This window comes from Tamandua tetradactyla, chromosome 6 (genome assembly GCF_023851605.1).
Source record: "Tamandua tetradactyla isolate mTamTet1 chromosome 6, mTamTet1.pri, whole genome shotgun sequence".
In the NCBI taxonomy this organism is placed as follows: Eukaryota; Metazoa; Chordata; class Mammalia; order Pilosa; family Myrmecophagidae; genus Tamandua; species Tamandua tetradactyla.
In genome coordinates this window covers 1,736,038-1,756,077 of record NC_135332.1, presented here as the reverse complement: position 1 = coordinate 1,756,077, position 20,040 = coordinate 1,736,038, and the positions used below count along the sequence as shown (strand labels likewise).

The window sequence follows — 20,040 nt, the reverse complement described above, 5'->3', positions numbered from 1 at the left end:
GGGGCCTGGAGGGTGCCGTGGATGCTACTTGGGACAGAGGGTGAGGAAACCAAGTCAGGGGGGTGCAACTGCGGGAGCTAAGCAGAGGTGCTGGCGGGCCGGGGCTTTCATCATTCCAGGGGAGAGGCCCAGGCTGGCAATGGAAGGACAGGTCCAGGTGAGAGGGCCCGAGGTGGCCTGCCCACACTCTGTCCACAGCAGGGGGAGGGGTGCACAGGGAGGGGGGATGGGTCCAACTCTCTGGCTGGGCCTCTGCGACATGATAAGGAAGGGGTGGGGAGTGGGGAGCGGGGTGGGGGGACGTGCCAAGCCTGCAGGCCCTCCCAGCAGTGTACTCGGTGGCTCAGGTAGGGGCAGCTGGGTGTGTGTGGGGTGGCGACAGGGGCTGGGGCTGGGCCAGGTGCATTCCTCAGAAGGATGCAGGTTTGGGGTTTCTCGCCAAGGAGGTTTCTGGAATGCAGAACTGTGGACTCCAAGCTGGAGAAGGAGGGAAGGTCAGTGGGGCCCTGAGAGCAGGAAGGAGGCTAACACCCCCTGTCCATGGAGGGTGACAGGAGGAGAGCCGTGGGGGTCATGGGGGGCAGGCCCAAGCCTGCCTGGCACAGACTCAAGGGACCTTCCCAGCCACAGGGGGCCTGCCCCACAGGAAGGCTCAGAGGGCAGAGCCGCCTTGGCTGCAGGGACACACACACAGATGCCCAAAGCACCCTGACCCATGGCGGGACACAAAGACTCAGGAACCAGTGCTGGCCCCCACCTGTATACCCAGGGCCCCCAGACCTCTGCCCCATCTCCTGCCCTCTGCTGCCAGCCTGGGGACAGCCCTGGCCCCTGCCCCAGGCCCACAGGCCTCACCTGGAAGCCAGGATGGAGGGTGACTGCCACACCTCAGGGCCAGGGGTGGGGGTTGTCTGGAGAGGCCGCTGAGGACTTCCCTGTCCTGACCCCCCCCCAACCATGTAGGTGTCACGCAAGGCCTCACGGGGAACCAGGGACAGAGCCCAGCTGGGCCCGGCCCCCTCCTGCCCCCCCCCCGTAGCACGGAGGCAGCTGCTGACCTCATGACCCCTGGGACTGGCCCCTACCTGGGCTCCGTGGCCTGCTGCCCGCCTGCATGTCTCCAAGTGGGGGTCCTGGGGCTGGCTGGGGAAGTGTGGGGCCCAGTGAGCTGCTCGTGGCTGCAAGGGAGGCCGACCCACCACGCTGACCGCCTGGGGCCCCATGTATATTTAATGGGGCCTATTATTTCTGTTTTGTCTCTTGAAAGGGGCCTGAGCAGCTGACAGGGGAGCAGACAGCCAGGAGGGCTGGGCATGGGGCCTGTGCCCCACTCCAGGACCCCAGGGGACCCACCAAAGGCTCACCTGCTCAGGAAGCTGTCCGGCCCACAGGACACTGCACTTTGAGGCCAGACGAATGAGGGCAGCTCACACCCCTCTGGGCCCCCACCTCTTCACCTGCAAAGGTGAGATGCCAGGCCCAGCGCCCACCCGCGGTGGCAGCTCAGAAGCCGTCTCAGCATGAGCCACTCCTCGGCAAACAGGCTGCACCCGCCCTAGGCCAGGGGCCCTGCCTTGGGGACCAGGAATCGTCTGACTACCTGCCCCCACACAGGGCCCTGCAGCTGGGCTGACCTTCCTTCCTAGGCAGAGCCTCTGGTCCTGGGGCTGGGGGACCCCGTTCTCCATCATCCCGGGCTTAGGCCTGCCCCACGAGTGCAGAGCACACCCTCTCTGGTCCTGCCCTGCCCCATCCGAAAGCTGAGTCCACCAAATACACATGAAGTACCAGCATTTTTCCTCCATCTGAGCAGGAAATGCTCAGATGTCCTTTATTTCAGAAAGGAGGGCCGAGTGATCAGGGGCTTAGAAAGGAAACCAAGACTCCAAGCCCAAAAGCCCCCGCCCCGGGGTAGGGCAGGGCCAGGGTCCTGGCAGCTCTGGGCTGGGCAGGGGCTGCCCTGGTAGGCACTTCCGGACACTGCTCAGGCTGGGAAGGTGTAACTGGGCTTTAGTCACCAACTCCCCTGGTGTTCTCCATGGGACACCCTGGGGTGATAGGGTGTAAGGGGGGTTCTCATCCTGGGGAGCCCTGCCCCCACCTTAGGGCAGCTGCTGAGGGCACCAGGTGCCTGCCTCTGGGGACCCTCCAGGGACCCAGGCCCGTGAGCTAAGCATCTACATGAGGACCTGAATGGGGGCTGGGGGAGCAGATGCTCTCAGTGCCCAAAGGGGCATGGGGTAGGGGAGCAGGCCCAGGGCTCCAAACTCAGAGCCTCCAGCCAGCCAAGCCCAGCCCCCCACTTGGATCCCTGTGTTCCAACACCTTGCATTGTCTGCCTACTGAAGAAAGGGAAACTGTTCCCTTTCTGGAAACAGTGGAGGCTTGAGGGCCCCTTCCTGGGGTATGTGTTTGTATTTTCCTGACTGGGGGTTGTGGGGGCCCGAAGGTTCCGACTCTCCAGGAGGCGCGCGGGCACTACTTCTTGACAATCTGGATGACGTCCTCATGCTCCACGGTGTGCGTCAGGCCCACCCGCTGCGGGCTGTACTTGGTGCTGGTGCCCTGGGGGTGGGGAGGGGGGTTGTGAGGGGGCAGGGCCTCGGGAGATGCCCTGGAGGGAGGCGGGTGTGCCCAGGGGATGGCAGGGTCTCTAAGGCAGGGATTCCGGACTGGACAACCGCAGAGCACCCCTCCCAGCCTCCCAATGGTCTGCCAACTGTGACTTTTAGGGGTAGGGTGGCCCTGGCCCAGCTTGAACCCTGAACCAGCCCTGAACCCCACCAGAGCCCCCCAGGCCAGCAGGGCCTGCCGGCACGCACACCTATGGAAAGGACAGGCCCACAGGCTGGCTCTGTGGAAGGTAGAGCTGCGTGGCATGGGCAGCTGGCTCCAGGCTTAATCAGAGACTGGGAATGGGGCAGGCCCTCATCCCCAACCCCAACCCTGCCAGGTACTCACCCACACCAGGGCATACTTGAACTGGCTGGCAAGTGACCGGTGGATCCTGTGGCACTGGGGGACAGCAGAGAGTCAGGCAGGAGACAGCTGTGCTGGCTCCCCACCCCCACCTGGCCTTGAGTCCCAGGCCAGGTGCCAGGAAGTGTTCATTCACAGGGCTCCTTGAGCGGTGGGCCGGGCTGTACACTGCACACACCCATCCTGGCTGCTAGGGCCCCGATGGTCCCGTTTCCAGGCCTTCCCAGGAGCTGGTGCCGGCCAGGAACATGCTCAGGATCAGGGGAAGGGCACGGCCCTCTAATCCTAACAGGGCCTCCAGCAGACCCCGAGACTCCCCTCAGAATGGGCTGGTGGGGTGGGTGCCGCTTCCCAAGACACGCTCCTGTCCCTCACCATCAATTTTCAGAGCTCTTGGGAAGCTGAGACCTTGGAGTTGCTGTGGTGACAGGCATGGGGGGCGGGGAGAAGGCTGAGCAGTGCTGCTGGCCCTCCTCCTGCACGGTCAGGTCTCCAGGCCCTGGCTGGATCATGCCCAGCCAGCCACACTCCCCACACTGACCCCTGCCTCTGGGGCTTCCCAACTGCCCTCCGGACACACCCTGGAGCACCCTCTCCCTCCTGCCTTTCTTTCAAGGCGTGATTGAAGCCCCCTCCCCTTGGGTAAGCAGCCCAGGCCAAGCCCTGCACACAGGTCTTGTGGGATGGGACGCTGGGCCCCGATTGGAACGGAGCTCCTGTGGGGGCCAAGGGATTCTGAAGGTAAATGTGCGTCTCCAGCACGCTCACTCCCAAGGAATGAATGCAAAGCCGGGACCAGGACTGCAGGCCCATCCACCGCTGTCCCTCTAAGCAACCACAGGGACGGCGAAGGCCCCTAGTGTACCTGCCTCCACAGTCAGACCCTAAAATAAATGAGCTAAGAACACGAAACCTACGAGATGAAAGGCCCAGGCGATGGCTGTGTGACCTAGAGCCATACTGGGCCCCAAACTACTAGGCCATCACCTGCTCCTGCCAGGGCCATGCCCCCTAGAAAACCAGTGTAGGATCATGGCTGAGACGGCCCCTGGGGCCACCTGGCAACAGGGTGATGCCTGCACCTTCAACGGAGAGGTGTGCAGGCCAGCCCGGCATCCTGGCCCAGCAGCCAGCCTCCTCCGCCCCGGGGTCTCTGCAGACTGGGGTCTCATCAACTCACCACATGCTCCACGGAAGCCCCCTTCCGGAGAATGATGGCGTCTGTGAAGTCGGGCCTCTCTGTGCAGTTGGAGAGAACAGAGTCAGCCCAGAGACTCTGCTCCTGGGGCTCCCCTGTATAAGCCTGAGCACCTTCCACATGGAATGCTGGGTGCAGAGGCCCTTCCGGTCACTAACTGAAGGTCCCCAGCCTTGACCTAGCCTCCCTGCTACTATCCTTTGACATGGACCCTGGGCTGTCCTCTACGACCTGCTGTAACTCAGAAAATCAAAATAAACCAAAGTCCAAGATTCCAAGTGCCTGCGATACCATCAGCCACGAGAGCAGCACCCTGGAGCAAGGACCCAGCACTCAGAGGACCTGGGCCGATGTGGCAAAAGGGGACAGCAGCTGGTGACCAGGTAGTCCCTGGCCAGCAAGGCTGGCATTGATGCCAAGTGCCCCAAACTCAGCCGCCGGGTGCCAGGTGTGAGTATGTGCACAGAAGGGGGAGGACACAGAGGCCTCCAGCTCCCAGGATAACAATGGGAGAAGGCAGGTGGTGGACTACAGAGTAGGTTCCTGGGGACCCAGCTGCCCACTGCTCCTGCCTCCCTGGGGGCAGAAGAGGAGATGCTGCTGGACGTGGGGGAATCCCAGGCCTGGACCCAATAGCTGCCACCCCCTCAAGGTGGCAGTCTGGAGGGAGCACTGCACTCTTCCCAACAGGAGGGCTGTGGTCATGGGCTCCCCCAACCTGGGCAGGGAGTGGGTGCTGGGCTCAGAGACTGGGCTGGCCCCCCTGGAAGGTGACTGCAGAGCCTGGTGGCTGCTGCCCACCCTCAGGAAGGGAGGCCAGCCCCTCCCCAGTGCCGGCACTTCCCCACTCACGTCCTCTCTTCTTGGTGTAGATGCAGGTGAGGGCCAGATACTCCCAGAGCATCTCCAGCAGGTAGTCCAGGTTCAGCTTCATCCCGCAGCTGCAGGGAGGGCAGCCAGTCAGGTGGGAGGGCTCATGTGGGGCTGAAGGCCAGGGTGCTACTGCTCAGGGTTGGAGAGGACAAGGAGCCCTCTGGCTGGGCCATGAGACCCGGCTGGCGCAGCCCCACTGGCACATGGAAGGCAAGCCCAATTCTGAGAGCAGCCTGACGTTTCAGCAGTTACTGCCTCCTGCCCGTCACAGTCAAATCTGAGAGAGCTTGCTGTCTGTCTTGGGGAGTGTGGGTGAGGTCAGGGAGTACCGCCAGTACAGGGCTCACCCTGCTGGGACAAGAGGCCACATGGCCTGGGCAACCCAGCAGGGACTTCCGCCTGGGGAAGAACCAGGAGCCAGACCCGGGGACCTGGCCTGACATGGCTGGTGGTGAGCCGGAGGGTGCCTGTGCCTCTGTGGGGCGGCAGGGAGCAGGAGTCAGGTACGGGTGCAGGGTGAACCAGGCAGCCCCAAAGGCACCAATGGCCCTGGCATGCAGCAGACATGGCCCTTGCCTCGGGCCCCCCAACTTGGTCTCCTTGCTGTGAGCCAGCCTCACTGAGAAGCTGCCATGTGTGAGCTGGGAAACCAGCAAAGCAGAGCACAGGATCCAGTCCATCTCACAGGAGGAATCCCAGGAGGCAGGATGAATAAATAGCTCTCAGCCGGAGGGCAGCCCGTGCCCCGGGGAGCTGCCTGGCAAAAGGGCAGCAGCTAGCTGCTGAGGACATCATTTCTCCCTTCCCTTGTGAGCTGGGGATGGTCAGAAGCCACCTCTTCCAGAGCATCAGATGGGCTCATACTCAGGGGTTGCATGGGACTGTGGTTAAATGCCACTCAGTCCCCTAACCTTCCCGATCTCTGTGGACAAATCCACGTCTGCCCTCTGGACCACAAAGAATCAGGGCTGGTGTGTGGTGTAGCTCTGCAGTGTTGCAGAGGAGAGAATCTGAGGGCCGTGGAAAGGGTCCCCTGCAGCCTTCCTGCACACAGCAGCCCAGAAGGCCTCGGGCTCTAGGCTCTGGGTGGTTGCGAGCTGCCTGAGCTCCTCCCTGCTTTTCCTCCCTAGCAGCCCAGGAGGCTGTGGCCCGGCTGATAGACCAGAGCCGCCAGCAGGGCCCTGAACGGCAGGGCCCAGGCCCTCACCGGCAAGGCCCAAGCCCTTACCTGATGACTACGCTGTGGGGCCTCCGTGCCAGGCGGTCAACCTCTTCCATGGATATCTGGTCGATTTTGTTGTAAACCTGGTGTGAAAACGTGCTGGGTCGTCGGGGAAGGGAACCAAGGAGGCCTCCAAGAGGCTCACTTAGGCCGCTGGAGCCAATCCCATGTCCTCCCCGCCCCCAGGGTCAAGGGTCCCCCAGGAAGAAAGGCCAGGAGCTTTTCTGTGTGTGAAACCTGCAGGCAGCCGGGGCACAGGGTGGCGAGGGCTGGGGAGGCACCTCCTCGGGGCCCTCCTGGCATGGGGAAGGGGAGTCACATGCCTGGCCCCCTGCCCCCCGCCTGTTGTGGGTACCGGCACCACTTACATACAAACAGGGCATGTACACGCGGTTGCCCACGATCACGTCGATGAACTCGTCCGGGGAGCAGTCCTCTCGGAAGAGCACTTCCGCATTGAAAATCTCTGGGGGCTGGGATTAAGGGCAAGCCCCCAGGGGAGGGCCGACCCCAGCCAGTCTGGAGGGTCCAGCTGGACAGCACCAAACTGCGTGGTCATTGCCTCAGGGGCTTCACAAGATCCTACAGCTCAGAGAGCCTCCCCACTTTTTTTTTTTTTTAAAGGACCCACTATATAAAAGTTCTAATCAACAAATAGTTTAAATTGTCTAGGCAGGGGGAAATGCATTTACAAAATCCGCCCCCCAGCATCTTGGAGCACCTGGAGTCCCAGGTGTCAGCAATAGTTGTTTGAAAACAGTTGGCCTAATCCTGTGACCCACCCTGTGCTGTACTTGCTCCTCACCAGGGCTGTGTTCCCTTTGCTTGGTTGCTTCCAGTAATGAGGAGCTCACCTCCTTGCTGGGCAGCCTGTCCCACTGGGAGTCCTGTGCCACGGCTGGGCCACCCCACTCAGAGCACACTCAGCGGTGTGCGCCCGGCTCCTGCTCCTCCTCATCAGGTCCAGAGCAATGAATCTCCAGGCTACGTCCCCCCCGCCACCCCACCCTCTTCTGGATGTCACTCAGGGCCAGGCCGGGTCTTGTAGGTAATTTTGTCACTGTCCTCTCAAAATAGGCATCTCGAGTGCCTGAGACCTGGTGAGGAACCAGGAAGCCATTCCAACATGGGTGCTCAGCCCTGTGCGACAGAGCTGGGGCTTCCGGGGGCTGAGGGGTGGGTGGGTGGGGGGTCCCTTGCCCTGCCCCGAGAGCCACAGCCGCCTCTTTCAGGGAAGGATACTGTACTCGTGCAGGATGAGCTGCACCAGCTTTTCCGAGCACTGGGTCAGCGGGACGGTGGAGTTAAAGGAGATGCCGCCACCTTTCTTGGGCTGTAGGGAGAGGCAAGTGAGCTGCCGAGGGGCAGAGCAAGGGCCCCGGGCCGTGCCCCTGCCCCCACCTGCACCCAAGCACGCTGCTCACCTTGAAGTAGAGGTTGGGCTTGTGCTTGTTGAGGCGGATGCCCACTGACTCCAGCTCCTTCTCCAGCAGAGCCCTGTGGGCAGAGTCACCGTGGGGATCACAGGCTGCCCGAGGCCAGGGGCGGAGGCCCCACTGCCTCTTGTGCCCGCTTCCCCTGCCACCGTGGCCCTTCTTGCTGAGGATGCCCTGAGAGCAAGTGCAGTCAAGCAGCAGAGCCAACGTGGGAGGCCAGGGCAGAGGGGAGGGCCCTCCGTTCCCCCTCGAGTCCCTCCTGATGTGTGCTTCTATGCACTCCTGGCAGGTGCTGGGCAGTGACTGGGTGCAGCTGGGCCTCCAAAGGCTGGAACCAGGGCAGCCACGCTCCTGTGGGCACTTTAGGGGTACCCCCACAACACTGTGCCCTTCTGGGCTGCTAGAGACATGCTGCGCAGATGTGCCCAGTGGGTCGTGGTGGGTTTGGTGTGTGGGCAGGTTCCCGAGTAACCCACCACAGCCCTGACCCTCCCCCAGCCCCTGCTCCACAGACCTCTGCACCTCGCCCTTGGTGGCATCCAGCATCATGATGACGACATCCGCGGTGCGGGCCACAGCAATCACCTGCCGGCCCCGGCCTTTCCCTGGACAGCGGAAGAGAGGCAGTCACACGCTGGCCGGGCGCACCCCCCACTCGTAGCCCAGGAGCTCCTGCACCAACCTTGTCCTTGGAAACCGAGGGGCACCTGGGCCAGGCCCCCATCCTAGGTCCAATGCTCTGACACCGCTGCCTCTGGGCTGGGACCTGCCTGCCCTTTCCTTTCACCCATTTTTTGTTTTCTAATGGAGATGCATCTTGGAAGGAACAGGATGCCACCCTCCGGAGTGTCAGAAGGCACAGCTGGCACTCACGGGACCCCTACTCTAAGTGTTCTGAGCATCTCCTCGCTTCATCCTGAAAACTCTGCTGCGAGGAGTTATGATGATGCCCATTTCACAGACAAGAAAGCTGAGGCGTGGCTTAGACATCCAGTCACCTGCCCAAGACCACAAAGCTAGTATGTGTAGTACAGGACAGGCTCCCAAATCTTCCTTTCTGGAAGGTGGGTGACAGGACCCACCTCCCAGGGCTGCAGACAGGATCCTATGCTGTCACGCAGAAGAGCTTTGGATATTGCTAGAGACCCCTCAAAGCTCAACCCCCATTCTTACGAGTGACCAGAGACTCCAGGCACTGGGCCAGGGTCACACCATGAGCGGGCATGAGGGTCAGCATCAGGATCAGGATCAGGGGTCACGGATTTAAACCAAGACCTGCCTTCCTCATCTGGGAACGTGGGCAGGGCCAGGTGCTCCGCACAGGCCAGCTGCCGACCACCCCCTGCAGGTGGCCTGACCAGAGCCTGAGGGTGACGCACTGGCTGGGGCGGTAGGTTCCTTGAGGCCCACCCCACTCCCCAACCCCCAACTCATCTCAGGGAAAGTAGGCAGGGCTGATAAGCCAGCAGGGTTCGGAGGTGTAGTGGAAAGATGGTGCCCGGGCAGCTGGACACCCAGGGAGTGTTGTCCAGCCTGCCTCAGCCTGTGCTTGAGGCAGGGGCTGGGTCAGGCCTGCAGGTGGCCACTGCCCACCTGCACTATGGTTTTGAGCAAGCCCTTTGCCTTCATGTCCCTGAGGGGCCTTGGCTACGGAATGGACGTGTCATGGTTAGGGACAGGTGTCAACTTGGCCAAGCTGTGGTACCTGTTCATCTGATTGGGCAAGCACTGGCCTGTCTGTTGCAATGAGGACATTTCATAGGATTAGGTCATGATCACGTCAGCTACATCCACAGCTGATTCCATTTGTAATCAGCCAAAGGGGAGTGTCTTCTGCAATTAGTGATGCTAAATGCAATCATGAGAAGCCTTTTAAGGAGGACTCAGAGGAGACAGGTTGCATTCCTGCTTTGGCTGGTGAGCCTCTCCTGTGGAGTTCATCCAGGCCATCCATTGGAGTCATCGGCTTTGCAGCCTGCCCTGTGGATTTTGGACTCTGCATTCCTACGGTCACGTGAGACACTTTCATAAATTTTATATTTGCAAGTGTTCCCTGTTGATTCTATTTCTCTAGAGAACCCTAACTAATACAGGACGGGAGAGCAATCCTGAAGCCAGGGATGTTGTGGGAAAGACATGACTATACTTAGCAAGGACTCCCAGCTGTTTACCATCTTCTGGAACCTGCTTCCCACCCACTGCAGCCAGCTGCCATCAGAAGCCACAGGCAAGTTCCCATCTCAAAAAAAAAAAAAAAGAAAAAAACTAAAGCACCAAACAGTGAGGACTCCAACACAGGAGCACGGTGTGCACACGCCAGCTAAGTAGCCGCCTCCAGGGATCCCCAGGCAGCATGATGGGGGAGTGGTGGGAAGGGAACCTGTCTTATGAGCTGTGTGACCCTGGGCAGGTTGCTTTACCTTTCTGGGCCTCAGTTTCCTTGCTCTAAGACAGGCCATCACCTGCTCAGGCAGGCTCCCAGGACTTGCTGAGGCTGGAGTCCCCCAGACTGTCCAGGGCCTGGGTGCGTGAGGTGGTGCTCTCCCCCCACGGTCCAGCCCTCTACTCTGTGGGAGGGGGACCCGGGCACCATGCTCCATCCCTGCTCCTCACCTTGGGCTGCGCCTTCGATGATTCCAGGAAGGTCAAGGAGCTGGATGTTGGCCCCTTTGTACTAGGAGGCAGAGGAGGAGGTCATGTGAGGCCAGGTCCTGGGTGAGACCCTACAGCCGCCACACCCGGGAAGAGCCAGCAGGAACCCTTAATGCCCTGCTGGCCCCGCGGCCCCAGGGGCCTTGTCACCACCCCTGCCTGGGCACAGGCCAGGTCCAAGGAGCTGAGGAGCCCTCTTGGGAGAAGCTTCTGAGTTTCTACAGCCTCACCACACTCAACCCAGAAGCCAAGAGCCCTTCACAAAGGCAGATACCAGGCTACAGCTCCCAGCCCCCGTGGGTGGGCCCATGGCAGACTGCCCAAGCCTCTGAGGCTTATGGGAAACAGCAGGGTCCAGCCGATGAGCCATTAGTGAGCAGGGCTCACTAATGGCGGTGGGCAAAAGGGCATCAGGGAGGGCCGCCATAAGCTAGCCTGTCTGCTGAGAATGACTCAGGATTCCAGAACCCCAGAGGTACCAGTGCTTGAGGGCAAAGAATCCCATGTCAGAGCCTGCCCCAGCACAGGGCCACCCACCTCACACACACACACACACACACACACACACACACACACACACACACACACACGTTCACACACGCACATGCATGACTTAGAGATACACCACTGCAGACACAAGCACACGAACTCTATCCCTTCTGGGACACAGCAAACTCACTTCGATGACCCCTGGGATACACGTCAGGGTTGTGAATTCATAGGATGCAGCTTCGCTGGCCGTGGAGGTCATTAAACTCAGGAAGGTGGACTAGGAAGTAAAAGGAGAACGTTCCACTTAGGAGGCTTGTTCCAGCCTCCTCAGAATCCCGGAGGGGCTGAGCCCCCCTGGGGTGGAGGAAGCGCTCCCTTCCCCACTCACTTCCCACCCCAACACACCCCAGCACAGTCTGCGTAGCTGTGAAGGGAACAAGCATTCTAGCAGGAACAGGGCCCTGCTACCTGGTCTCTAAATGGGTCTTCCCCGTAAACCAAAGGCCCTTCAGCAGCTCCACACAACCTTCCTGACACTCCGGAGCACGGAGAGCTCAAAGCAGGTGCCGTTGAATCATACTCATAAAACAAAACCCAGAACTCGCTGCTCACCTGGGGAGGTGACAGGTAATGGGATTTCAACCTTCACGCCTGAGACAGACAGTGGGAACAGGGGAGCTGGGAGGGAGAGGCGGGGTGGGCTGCAGGGATTTGGATGAGGATACTTGGGTCACAATCTGTTGGGGGCCTTGGCCTACAGCCTGGCTGGGAGTCAGAGACCTGGCTCTGCCAGGGACCCTCTGAGCATCCGGGTCCTCATCTGTAAGATGGGCACCAGCCAGAGACCTCGACCTCCCAGGCCTGGGCAAGGGTTAGAGAAGAGGCATGTTGTATGCCCCGCCTCCTGCTGCACGCCCCTCCTAACAGCAGGGGCCTGAGCCTGAGTGCTATGATGGGGCAGCCCTGCCCGGGCACCACTCCTCAGGCTGGCAGGCAGGAGGCGGGCAGCACAGTCTCTCACACGCGGAGTCTCAGGCACCCAGAATGGGGCATGTGAAGGAAACACTGAGCCTTCAAACCCTGAAACTCTCAGCCCTGGGGACCTCATGGTAATCAAGAGAGGACAAACCCCCCCAGGGATAGACAGGTATGACTGACCAGGGGTGGCCCGAGAGCCATGGGGTCAGTGAGCAGGCCACAGGAAACAGTTCTTAGCTGTCCCCAGATGGAGTCAGCTGGAGCTTCTTCGCAGAGTAGTCAGCAGGGCTGATGGCCATTTTTAAACCCACAAACCCTGACGCAGCACCCACACCTAGGGACACCCTCCAGAAACACAAGGCCAAGGGCACAAAGGCTGAGGGGTACAGGGCAAGGGTCTCCACCACAGCACGACTGACAGATAAACCGGACCCCCTCAGAGGGCAGATACCAGGGACCTGCTGACCGGACATGGCCCCACCATGGAGGGCTAGGCAGTGTGAAGACACGAGGGGACCCCAGGTGTAGGGGTGTGACAGGCCTCCACCACACAGCGAAAACACTAGTGGCGAGGGTGGGTATAACCCCACTCTCATTATACCGTGTGTATGACATGGCGATGGTGGTCATAGTGCAGAGTGGACACCCCCTTCCAATACACAGAGCCATCACACCACATGCGGGCTTCAAAGGGTATGTACCCCAGAAAGGCCACGTTTAATCCTGATCCCATCACGTGAAGGCAGCCGCTTCTTTTAACCCCTACTCAGCACCGCAGGTTGGAAACCTGATTAGATGATCTCCACAGAGATGTGGCCCCAACTGTGGGCATCAGCCTTTGATTAGAGAGAGACGTGCCTCCACCCACTCCAGGTGGGTCTTGATCGTTTTACTGGAATCCTTTGAAAAAGGACACATTTGGAAAAAGCTGGAGAATCACGAGAGCCCATGCAACCAGAGACCTTTGGAGACGAAGAAGGAAAACATCCCCGGGGAGAGCTTCATGAAACAAGAAGTCTGGAGAAAAAGCTAACAGATGTCGCCATGTTCACCATGTGCCTTCCCAGTGGAGAGAGAAACACTGAATGCCATCGGCCTTCCTTGAGTGAAGGCAACCTCTTGTTGATGCCTTAATTTGGACATTTTATAGACTTGCTTTAATTGGACATTTTCACCGCCTTAGAACTGTAAACTTGCTACTTAATAAATCCCCCCTTTAAAAGCCATTCTGTTTCTGCCGCATCACATTCCGGCAGCTAGCAAACGAGAACACACAGGCAGAGGGAAAACAAGAACCCAAAGTGCATGCAAAGGTCCCAGCGAGCTGCCCGCAGAGCAAGAGTGGCATGAATGGAGACTGTTATCAGAGCCCCTCAAGCCTGGCCCCAGGGGAGGGGCTCCCTTGTGTTTTTCACCTGAATTAACTGAGTGGCTGTCCCTGGGGTCCTCCGCCCTGTTGGTGCCCACCCGGCCTGTGTAGCAGCCTTCTGGCTTGTCCTGCTCTAGTCTGTTACCTGCTCAACAGCCAGAGTGACTCTATTAAACCTCAGTCAGTGCCCAGACCCTGGTAGCTGATGCCATTCTCCAACGAAAGCAGCCATGGCTCCCTGGAGAAACAGTGATTCTAGGGCCTGGGTAGGGAAAACACTGGATGAGCCTAAAGCCTCCTACACGGCCAGCAAGGGAGGAAATGCTCAAAAAGCAAAGAGAAAGGGGCATGAAAAGGGACACAGGACCCGATGGAACGAGCTTCCAATGGCCACAGCTGGAGCAAACTGAGCTATGAATAAATAAATAAGGCAGTATAGGATTTATAACCTGAAGTGTAAAATGGCTACCCATGAATCCATTCTGATATAAATAAATGATTGAACCAATAAATAAATGGGGAAGAGCCAACCCTCCTGTGCAGGATTCCATACGTTGTACGGGGACACTCTATCCTCAAACGACCACAGCGCGGAGAGACAGGGGAGGAGAGTGACTAACTTCTCAGTGGAGAATCCTGACACACGCACCCTCAGTCAGCGGTCAAGGTCACCATCGTCCAGGTAAGTCATGCCAACAGCACAGACTCTTGAGGTGACGGGATGGAAACAGCATTTTAACTCTGCTGTCTTTGTCCCCCAAATCCACAACCCGGGTCTATCATTAGGAAAATGCCAGTTGAATCCCAGCTGAGGGACAGGTCACAAAATCCCTGACCAGTCCAGGTCATCCAAAAAAAGGCAAGTCTGAGAAACTGTCCCAGCCAAGAGAAGCCTAAGGGGATGTGACAACTGCATGGGGTGTGGTGCCCTGCTCGGGATCCCGGGACAGAAAACGTTAAAAACTAAGGTGATCTGAAGAGTGGACCTCACTCCTAACAGTGGGTACACACAGATTCCTCCGCTGTGTTGTGAGCACGCTATTACCCAACGCGTCGCCAGGGGAAGCTGGGTGCGGGGTATACAGAACCTCTGCGCTCTCTTCACAATTTTTCTATAAACCCAAAACTACCCTAAAATAAAGTTTATTTAAGAAAAGAAAGAATCGATGCAAATGTTCTAAGAAATGATGAATATGCAACTATGTGATGATATTAAGAATTACTGATTGTATATTGTAGAATGGAATGATATCTTAATGTTTTGTCTGTTGTTAATTTTTTTTAATTAATAAAAATTAAAAAAATAAAAAAGAAAAGAAAGAATGTCTGCTCCTGTCCCTTTTCTGCTCAGAACCCCGTAATGACCTTCACCTGACTCCACAGGAAAATTAAATCATCATGGCTTTACAATAAACTTAGAAGCTTCTAGAAGAAACCGTCCAGAAGAAACCCTCCAGGGGTCCCCTCCTCTCCTAGTGCTCCCCTGTCACCCGCTCTGACCCGGCCACCCCGGTTCCCTTCCCCTCTGCCTGGAACGCTCTCCAGATCCAGGTCCCCCCACCCCCGCAGGCCAGAGAAGCCTTCCTTCTCCTCCACGACCCAGCAGGCCCGCTCCTCCAGCCTGCTCCCCCAGCCCTCTCCAATGCACCTCCGCCAGTGGGGAGCCCCAGCCCTGGCTATACTGTCCGCTGCCCTTTCTCCCCACGGCCCATGAGGTCTGGGTGGGCTGGCGGTACCTCCAGTAACTGGCACGATGCCTGGCACAGGGAACATACTCAGGTAATACTGGTGCGCGAGCCAGGCAGGAGGGCAAAGGAAGCCACTGCTGCAGGAGAGAACAAGGTGTCCTCCGTGTTAGGACAATAAAGCAACAGGACATGCTCCCCTGGCAGCGGTGGTGGGGAATCTCCCCTCTCTCTGGAGTTCGTCCAGAAAGGCAGTGAGGGGAGGCGTGGCCAGGCACGGGTGTGGAAGATGTCCTCCCCCTTCCTCCCCACGGCCCACACTGGGCAGCAGTGACCGTCACTGACCTTACCCACAGAGGGAAATCCAATCAGCGCTACCCGGGCATCACCAGACTTCATGACATCGAAGCCCTCTCCTTTTGACGAGGCTGACTTGGACGGTTCCAGAAGCTGGGCCCGGTACTTGGCAAGTTTTGCTTTCAGCAGGCCCAAGTGATACTCGGTGGCTAAAGGACATAAAGCAAGATGTGGAAGGTAAGTGTCCAGGGTCTCCAAGGCCCGTGGGTCCGTCGAGGTCCTGCCCATGTCCCAGCACTGCCCAGGAACATTGGAACAGAATCACCTCCAAGATCAGAAAAAGAGAAAAGCCATCCCACTGCTTTCAACATTCCCCCGGCTTCTCAGTCCCTGTGGAATAGCACCCTGTCTCCTCACTGAGACCGCGGACCCCGTGTCAGTGGCTCTCCATGAGGGCAGCACCATTCCTGTGGGCATTCTGGAAATGTGAGGGACGTACAATGTTGTGCCTCTGCCGGGAAGTCCTCGGGCAGGAGACATGGTGAGTTGGCGCTGGCCAGCCAAGCACTGTCCCACACGACTGCGTCCCCGAACACACCAGAGGGGACACCTGGGTTAGGACCCCAGGAGCCAGCCTCTGTTTCACATATTAACACAGGGCCCTTCCGCAGTTTTCATACACGCTGATATTCCCAGGGATGCACGCTGCGTATGGGAAAGGAGGATACACTGTATTTGGTTTGAAGCTTTTCCTAGAGCTGCTCATGGGCCTGGGCCCTGTCTGCCTGGGGGCAACACCCCCGAAGGGTTCTGCCCAGAAGGACACCTGGCCACGGCCTGACACCTCCAGCTCGTGGTTATGCCCCATTTGCATATGAAAATAAATACTGCCCTTATTATTAATTACTTCCCCTTTTCTCCTCTTTCATTTCGATTTTTTTAAACTGTGTATCTATATAAGTTATGTAGATGAGGAATTTCATTTCAGAAAAGGGGGTCTTTACCATGGCCTCTATCCAAGACTGTATAGACGTTTTCCCTGTTAAATTTATCTTCTCAGAAACGTAAAGCCTCCAGATGGCTCCTATGCCAGATCAGTCCTGAAACCCAGAGGTACCAGTCACCTACTCCAAAAGGGTGACACACCTTCCCAGCATGAAGAAGTTAAAACGGCCACTGCCCAAATATCCCTGAAGATTGAGAGAATGAGCAAACGAGAGGGAGGAGGCGTAACTGAGAAGCTAGGATTTAAGAAATGATCATGACTGCCGACTCATTATGTAGACATTTCTTTTCAGCTTCTAGTGTACAGAATAGCCAGAAGGAAATATCTGAAACTGTTGGAGTTGATCTTTGATAATGATTGTATAATTATATGGCTTTCATCTTGTGGCCATGTGACTGTGAAAACCTCGCGACTGACACTCCCTTTATCCAGCATATGGACAGATGAGCAATAAAATAAAGACATACATGAAAAAAAGAAAGAAAAAAAGAAAAAAACTTTGCTCTAATATTATATGACCTCATTAAGATGAAATATTTAGAATAAGCAAATTCATAGAGTCAGATACGAGGACAGGTTTCCAGGGGCTGGGGAGGGGAGGAGAATGGGCAGTTAATGCTTAATGGGCAGAGTTTCTGCTTGGGGTGATGGAAAAGTCACCCCTTTACCCTCTGGTAATGGATGGTAGCATAATATTATAATAATGTAATGAACACCATTGAGTTAAATATTTCAATGTGGTTAAAAAGGGAATTTTAGGTTGTATCTGTTACTACAATTAAAATTTTAAAATAGTAAGACTGTCCAACGCAACAGTGGACCCTACTGTTAACCACGGACTTTAGTTAACAGTACAATTGCAATAATGTTTTTATCAGTTATAACAAGGCACCACACTAATAGGAGTGTTAATCAGAAAACTGTGTATGTGATGGTGGGTTAATGGGAACTCTATTTTCTGCATGGTTTCTCTGTAAACCAAGCATTTCTTTAAAAAAATAAAAAAATCTTTCCTCTAATAGGGAGCAACAGTCTGCCGAGGTCAAGTGCCCACTGCTGTGCCCGCCGCACCCCACGCACTCTCCCTGCAGGCCACATCCGGCCTCAGGACTTGGCACTCGCGGCTCCCTGCTTCAACCAGGTCTTCCCGGGACAGGCTCCATCTCACTACCCGAGGCCTCCCTGCCCAGCCTAGGGGACAGCACCCTGCAGACGGGAAGAGCCTGCAGCTGGACTGCTGTGTCTGAACCATTCTGAACTACTACGGGCTGGGTTACTTTGGAAAAGGACTTTAATTTTCCTGGCCTCAGTTTCCTAAACTGCAAAGGAGAGATGCTAAACGTAATAACTACTTCATCAGATTTTCATGAGGACTGGAGAGAGAACTGAAGAGTGGTGCTAGCATACAGAAAGCGCCCAGCGAAAGCCGGCTGGTAGCAGCGTCTACAGCAGCCACTGGCCCCACCCTCCGGTGCCTTCGTGCATCTTGACCCTGTTCATGGTCCCTCCCGGCCCCTCATCACCATATGAAACTACCTTGTTTCTTCTCATCCGACCCCAGGAGGGCAGGAACTGCGCCTATCCCAGATCCAGTTTGCCCCCAACTCTGGCCTCAGCCTGGCCCTGGGTAGGTGATCAGGAAACACTTTCTAAGTGAATGGGTGGAGGGACAGCAGTGGGGAATGCCAAGGATGAGTTCAGTGATGTCACATCCACGCGGTCCCCCCTGGGGCCCCACTCATCGGTGCAGGATTGGGTCCAAACATGTGTACATCCTATGCCTCCTTCACCACTGCCACCACCTGGAACAATCTCTGCCCACCCCAGCTCCCTCCAGACAATTCTCTGCGCGACAGCAAGAAAAAACTCTTAACACAGACACCAGACACCTCCTTCCAGCTCAAACCCTCCACTGGCTCCCACTCTAGAAGAAACCCAGCGGCCTTCCCATATGCTGCAAGGCCCTGCACGTTGGCACTCTCCAATCTCACACCACTGCCAAACTCTGGCCACAGCCCTGGAACAGGCCAAGCTCGCTCTTGCCTTGGGAAACACTAATGCCCAGACCTCTGCGTGGCTGGTTCCTTCTCATTCAGACCTCAGTTCAGCTCAGCGTCCTCTCCTCATGGTGACCTTCTCTAGCCACTCCACCCAAATGCCACCCCTCCCACCCCCAACCCTCTGCTCTATCCCCCTGGTTTGTCTTCACAGCATTTATCACTGGCTGAACTATGTTGCTTATTTGGCTACTAGTTCACAGACCGCCCACCGGAAGGTCAGTCCTGTGAGGGTGGGGACGGGCCTGCTGTGCTCACCGCTTTGACCACAGGGACCAGCACACAGCAAGTGCTCATCAGACATTTACAGGATGAGTGAATGATAGAATAAAATGCTGAGACACAGCTCCCCAGCTCCTCCACCCACAGGCCTAAAGGGAGCCCAGGGAGGGCAGACGAGCCGAGCCGCCTCCTGTGCCTTGCTCCCTGCTCGGGTAAGTCTGAGCCCAGAGCAGGGCCTCACCCACCCTAACATCCACATCTCCTCCCACCCCAGGCCCTCCTTCTGCTCTCGAGTGTCTCCCTCGCTGTTTCTTGAACGCACTCTATCCACCTGAACTCCCATGCCTCTGCCTCCGCAATGCCTTTCACCTGGAATACCCTCTCCTCAACCAGCCAAGTCCTGCCTCCTTCTGGACGCCTTCCTGGGTTTCACGTGCAGTAGCTCTTCGCCTCTCCTCCTCTGAGCTCCTTCTACCCTCCCCTTCTGAAGTCCAGAATTTAGGACTTTATGACGAGCCATGTATGTCGGGATACTTACAAATACTGAGTGCTCACCATGCGCTTTGCAACTGCGGTCTAATCTGACAGCGCTGCGATCGAAGGTGGGCCTCAGTTTCTTTACCGGTAACGTGGGAATCCTGCCTACTTCAAAGGCGAGGGGAGAAGCGCACATCCCCTCGGCAGAGGACGGAGCTGAGGCTCCGAGCGGTGAAGTAACCTTCCCAGGTGCCCCAACGGGTACACGGTGGAGCCGGGCGAAAACCCCAGGCCTGTCGGACCCCAGAGTGCTGGTCCCCCCGGCCGCCTGGCGCGCGGGCCCGGCTGCCGCAGGTCTGCCCCGGCACGTGCCCCAGGCGCGGGTCCGAGCTCCGGCCCTGCCTCCGCCTGCGGCAGTCGGTTCTCTGCGGCCCGGGACCTCTCCGGCCGGTCACCGGCCGGGAGCCGGGGCCGCTGCAGCCAGACCGGCGCGGGGGCGCGGGTCCCGCCTGGCGCTGCCTCAGGCGCCGTGCGCGCAGTGCCCGCGGCCTCGGGGAGCCGCTTCCCCCACCGGACAGACGGGGGCACGGAGGCGGGCACCAGCGAGGCCCCGCGAGCAGCCCTCACCCTTGTTCTTCTGCGTCCGGGCGATCTCCTTCTCGATCTCCGAGATCTTCTCCAGGATCCCCATGGCGGCGGCGGGGCGGGGCGCACCGACGGCAACCGCGGCGACACCGGGAATTCCAGCGGGACAGCGGCGGCGGAGCGGCGTGCGCCCGGAAGGCCAGCGACAACTGGTCCGCGCGGCCGCGGGTGCCCGGGAATCAGGGTCCGGGCGGACCGCGGCGAGCGCGCCCAGGGTTCCGCGCGCGGGGCGGGGCGGGGCTCCCGGCAGCTACGCAGGCCCGAGCGGGGCGGGGCAGACAGGGGCGGGGCCAGAGCGAGCGGGGGCGGGGCCATAGTGTGCCGGGCCAGAGCAGCTAGGCAGAGGCGTGGCGGGGCAGAGACAGAAAGGGAGAATCCAAGGTGGCCCCGGGTAGAGCAGCTTCTGGTGATGAAAAGTCTCAGAGCTGAAAGCGTGGAGGCCGCGGCCATTT

The 20,040-nt window shown here is 58.1% G+C and overlaps 1 protein-coding gene across 1 annotated transcript; it reads right to left on the bottom strand.

The window, feature by feature from the left end:
• Positions 1–1,792: 1,792 nt before the first annotated feature.
• On the bottom strand, positions 1,793–19,752 carry DRG2 (developmentally regulated GTP binding protein 2). The gene is made up of 13 exons (XM_077163407.1): positions 19,571–19,752; positions 15,230–15,390; positions 11,040–11,129; positions 10,322–10,382; positions 8,223–8,313; positions 7,697–7,769; positions 7,515–7,605; positions 6,641–6,738; positions 6,279–6,355; positions 5,030–5,118; positions 4,160–4,218; positions 2,962–3,015; positions 1,793–2,565 (listed from the first exon to the last, which is right to left on the bottom strand). The coding sequence occupies exons 1-13, from the start codon at positions 19,632–19,634 to the stop codon at positions 2,479–2,481; spliced, it is 1,095 nt and encodes a 364-aa protein (XP_077019522.1). The 5' UTR covers positions 19,635–19,752; the 3' UTR covers positions 1,793–2,478.
• Positions 19,753–20,040: the final 288 nt, after the last annotated feature.

Excerpts from the sequence above, each read along its gene's own strand:
- DRG2 (XM_077163407.1), bottom strand. The coding sequence starts at position 19,634 with ATGGGGATCCTGGAGAAGATCTCGGAGATCGAGAAGGAGATCGCCCGG. Across the intron at positions 6,739-7,514 it reads GCTCATCCTGCACGAGTACA|AGATTTTCAATGCGGAAGTG; the intron begins GTATCCTTCCCT and ends CCCAGCCCCCAG. Across the intron at positions 3,016-4,159 it reads GGGCTTCCGTGGAGCATGTG|TGCCACAGGATCCACCGGTC; the intron begins GTGAGTTGATGA and ends GCTGTCCCCCAG.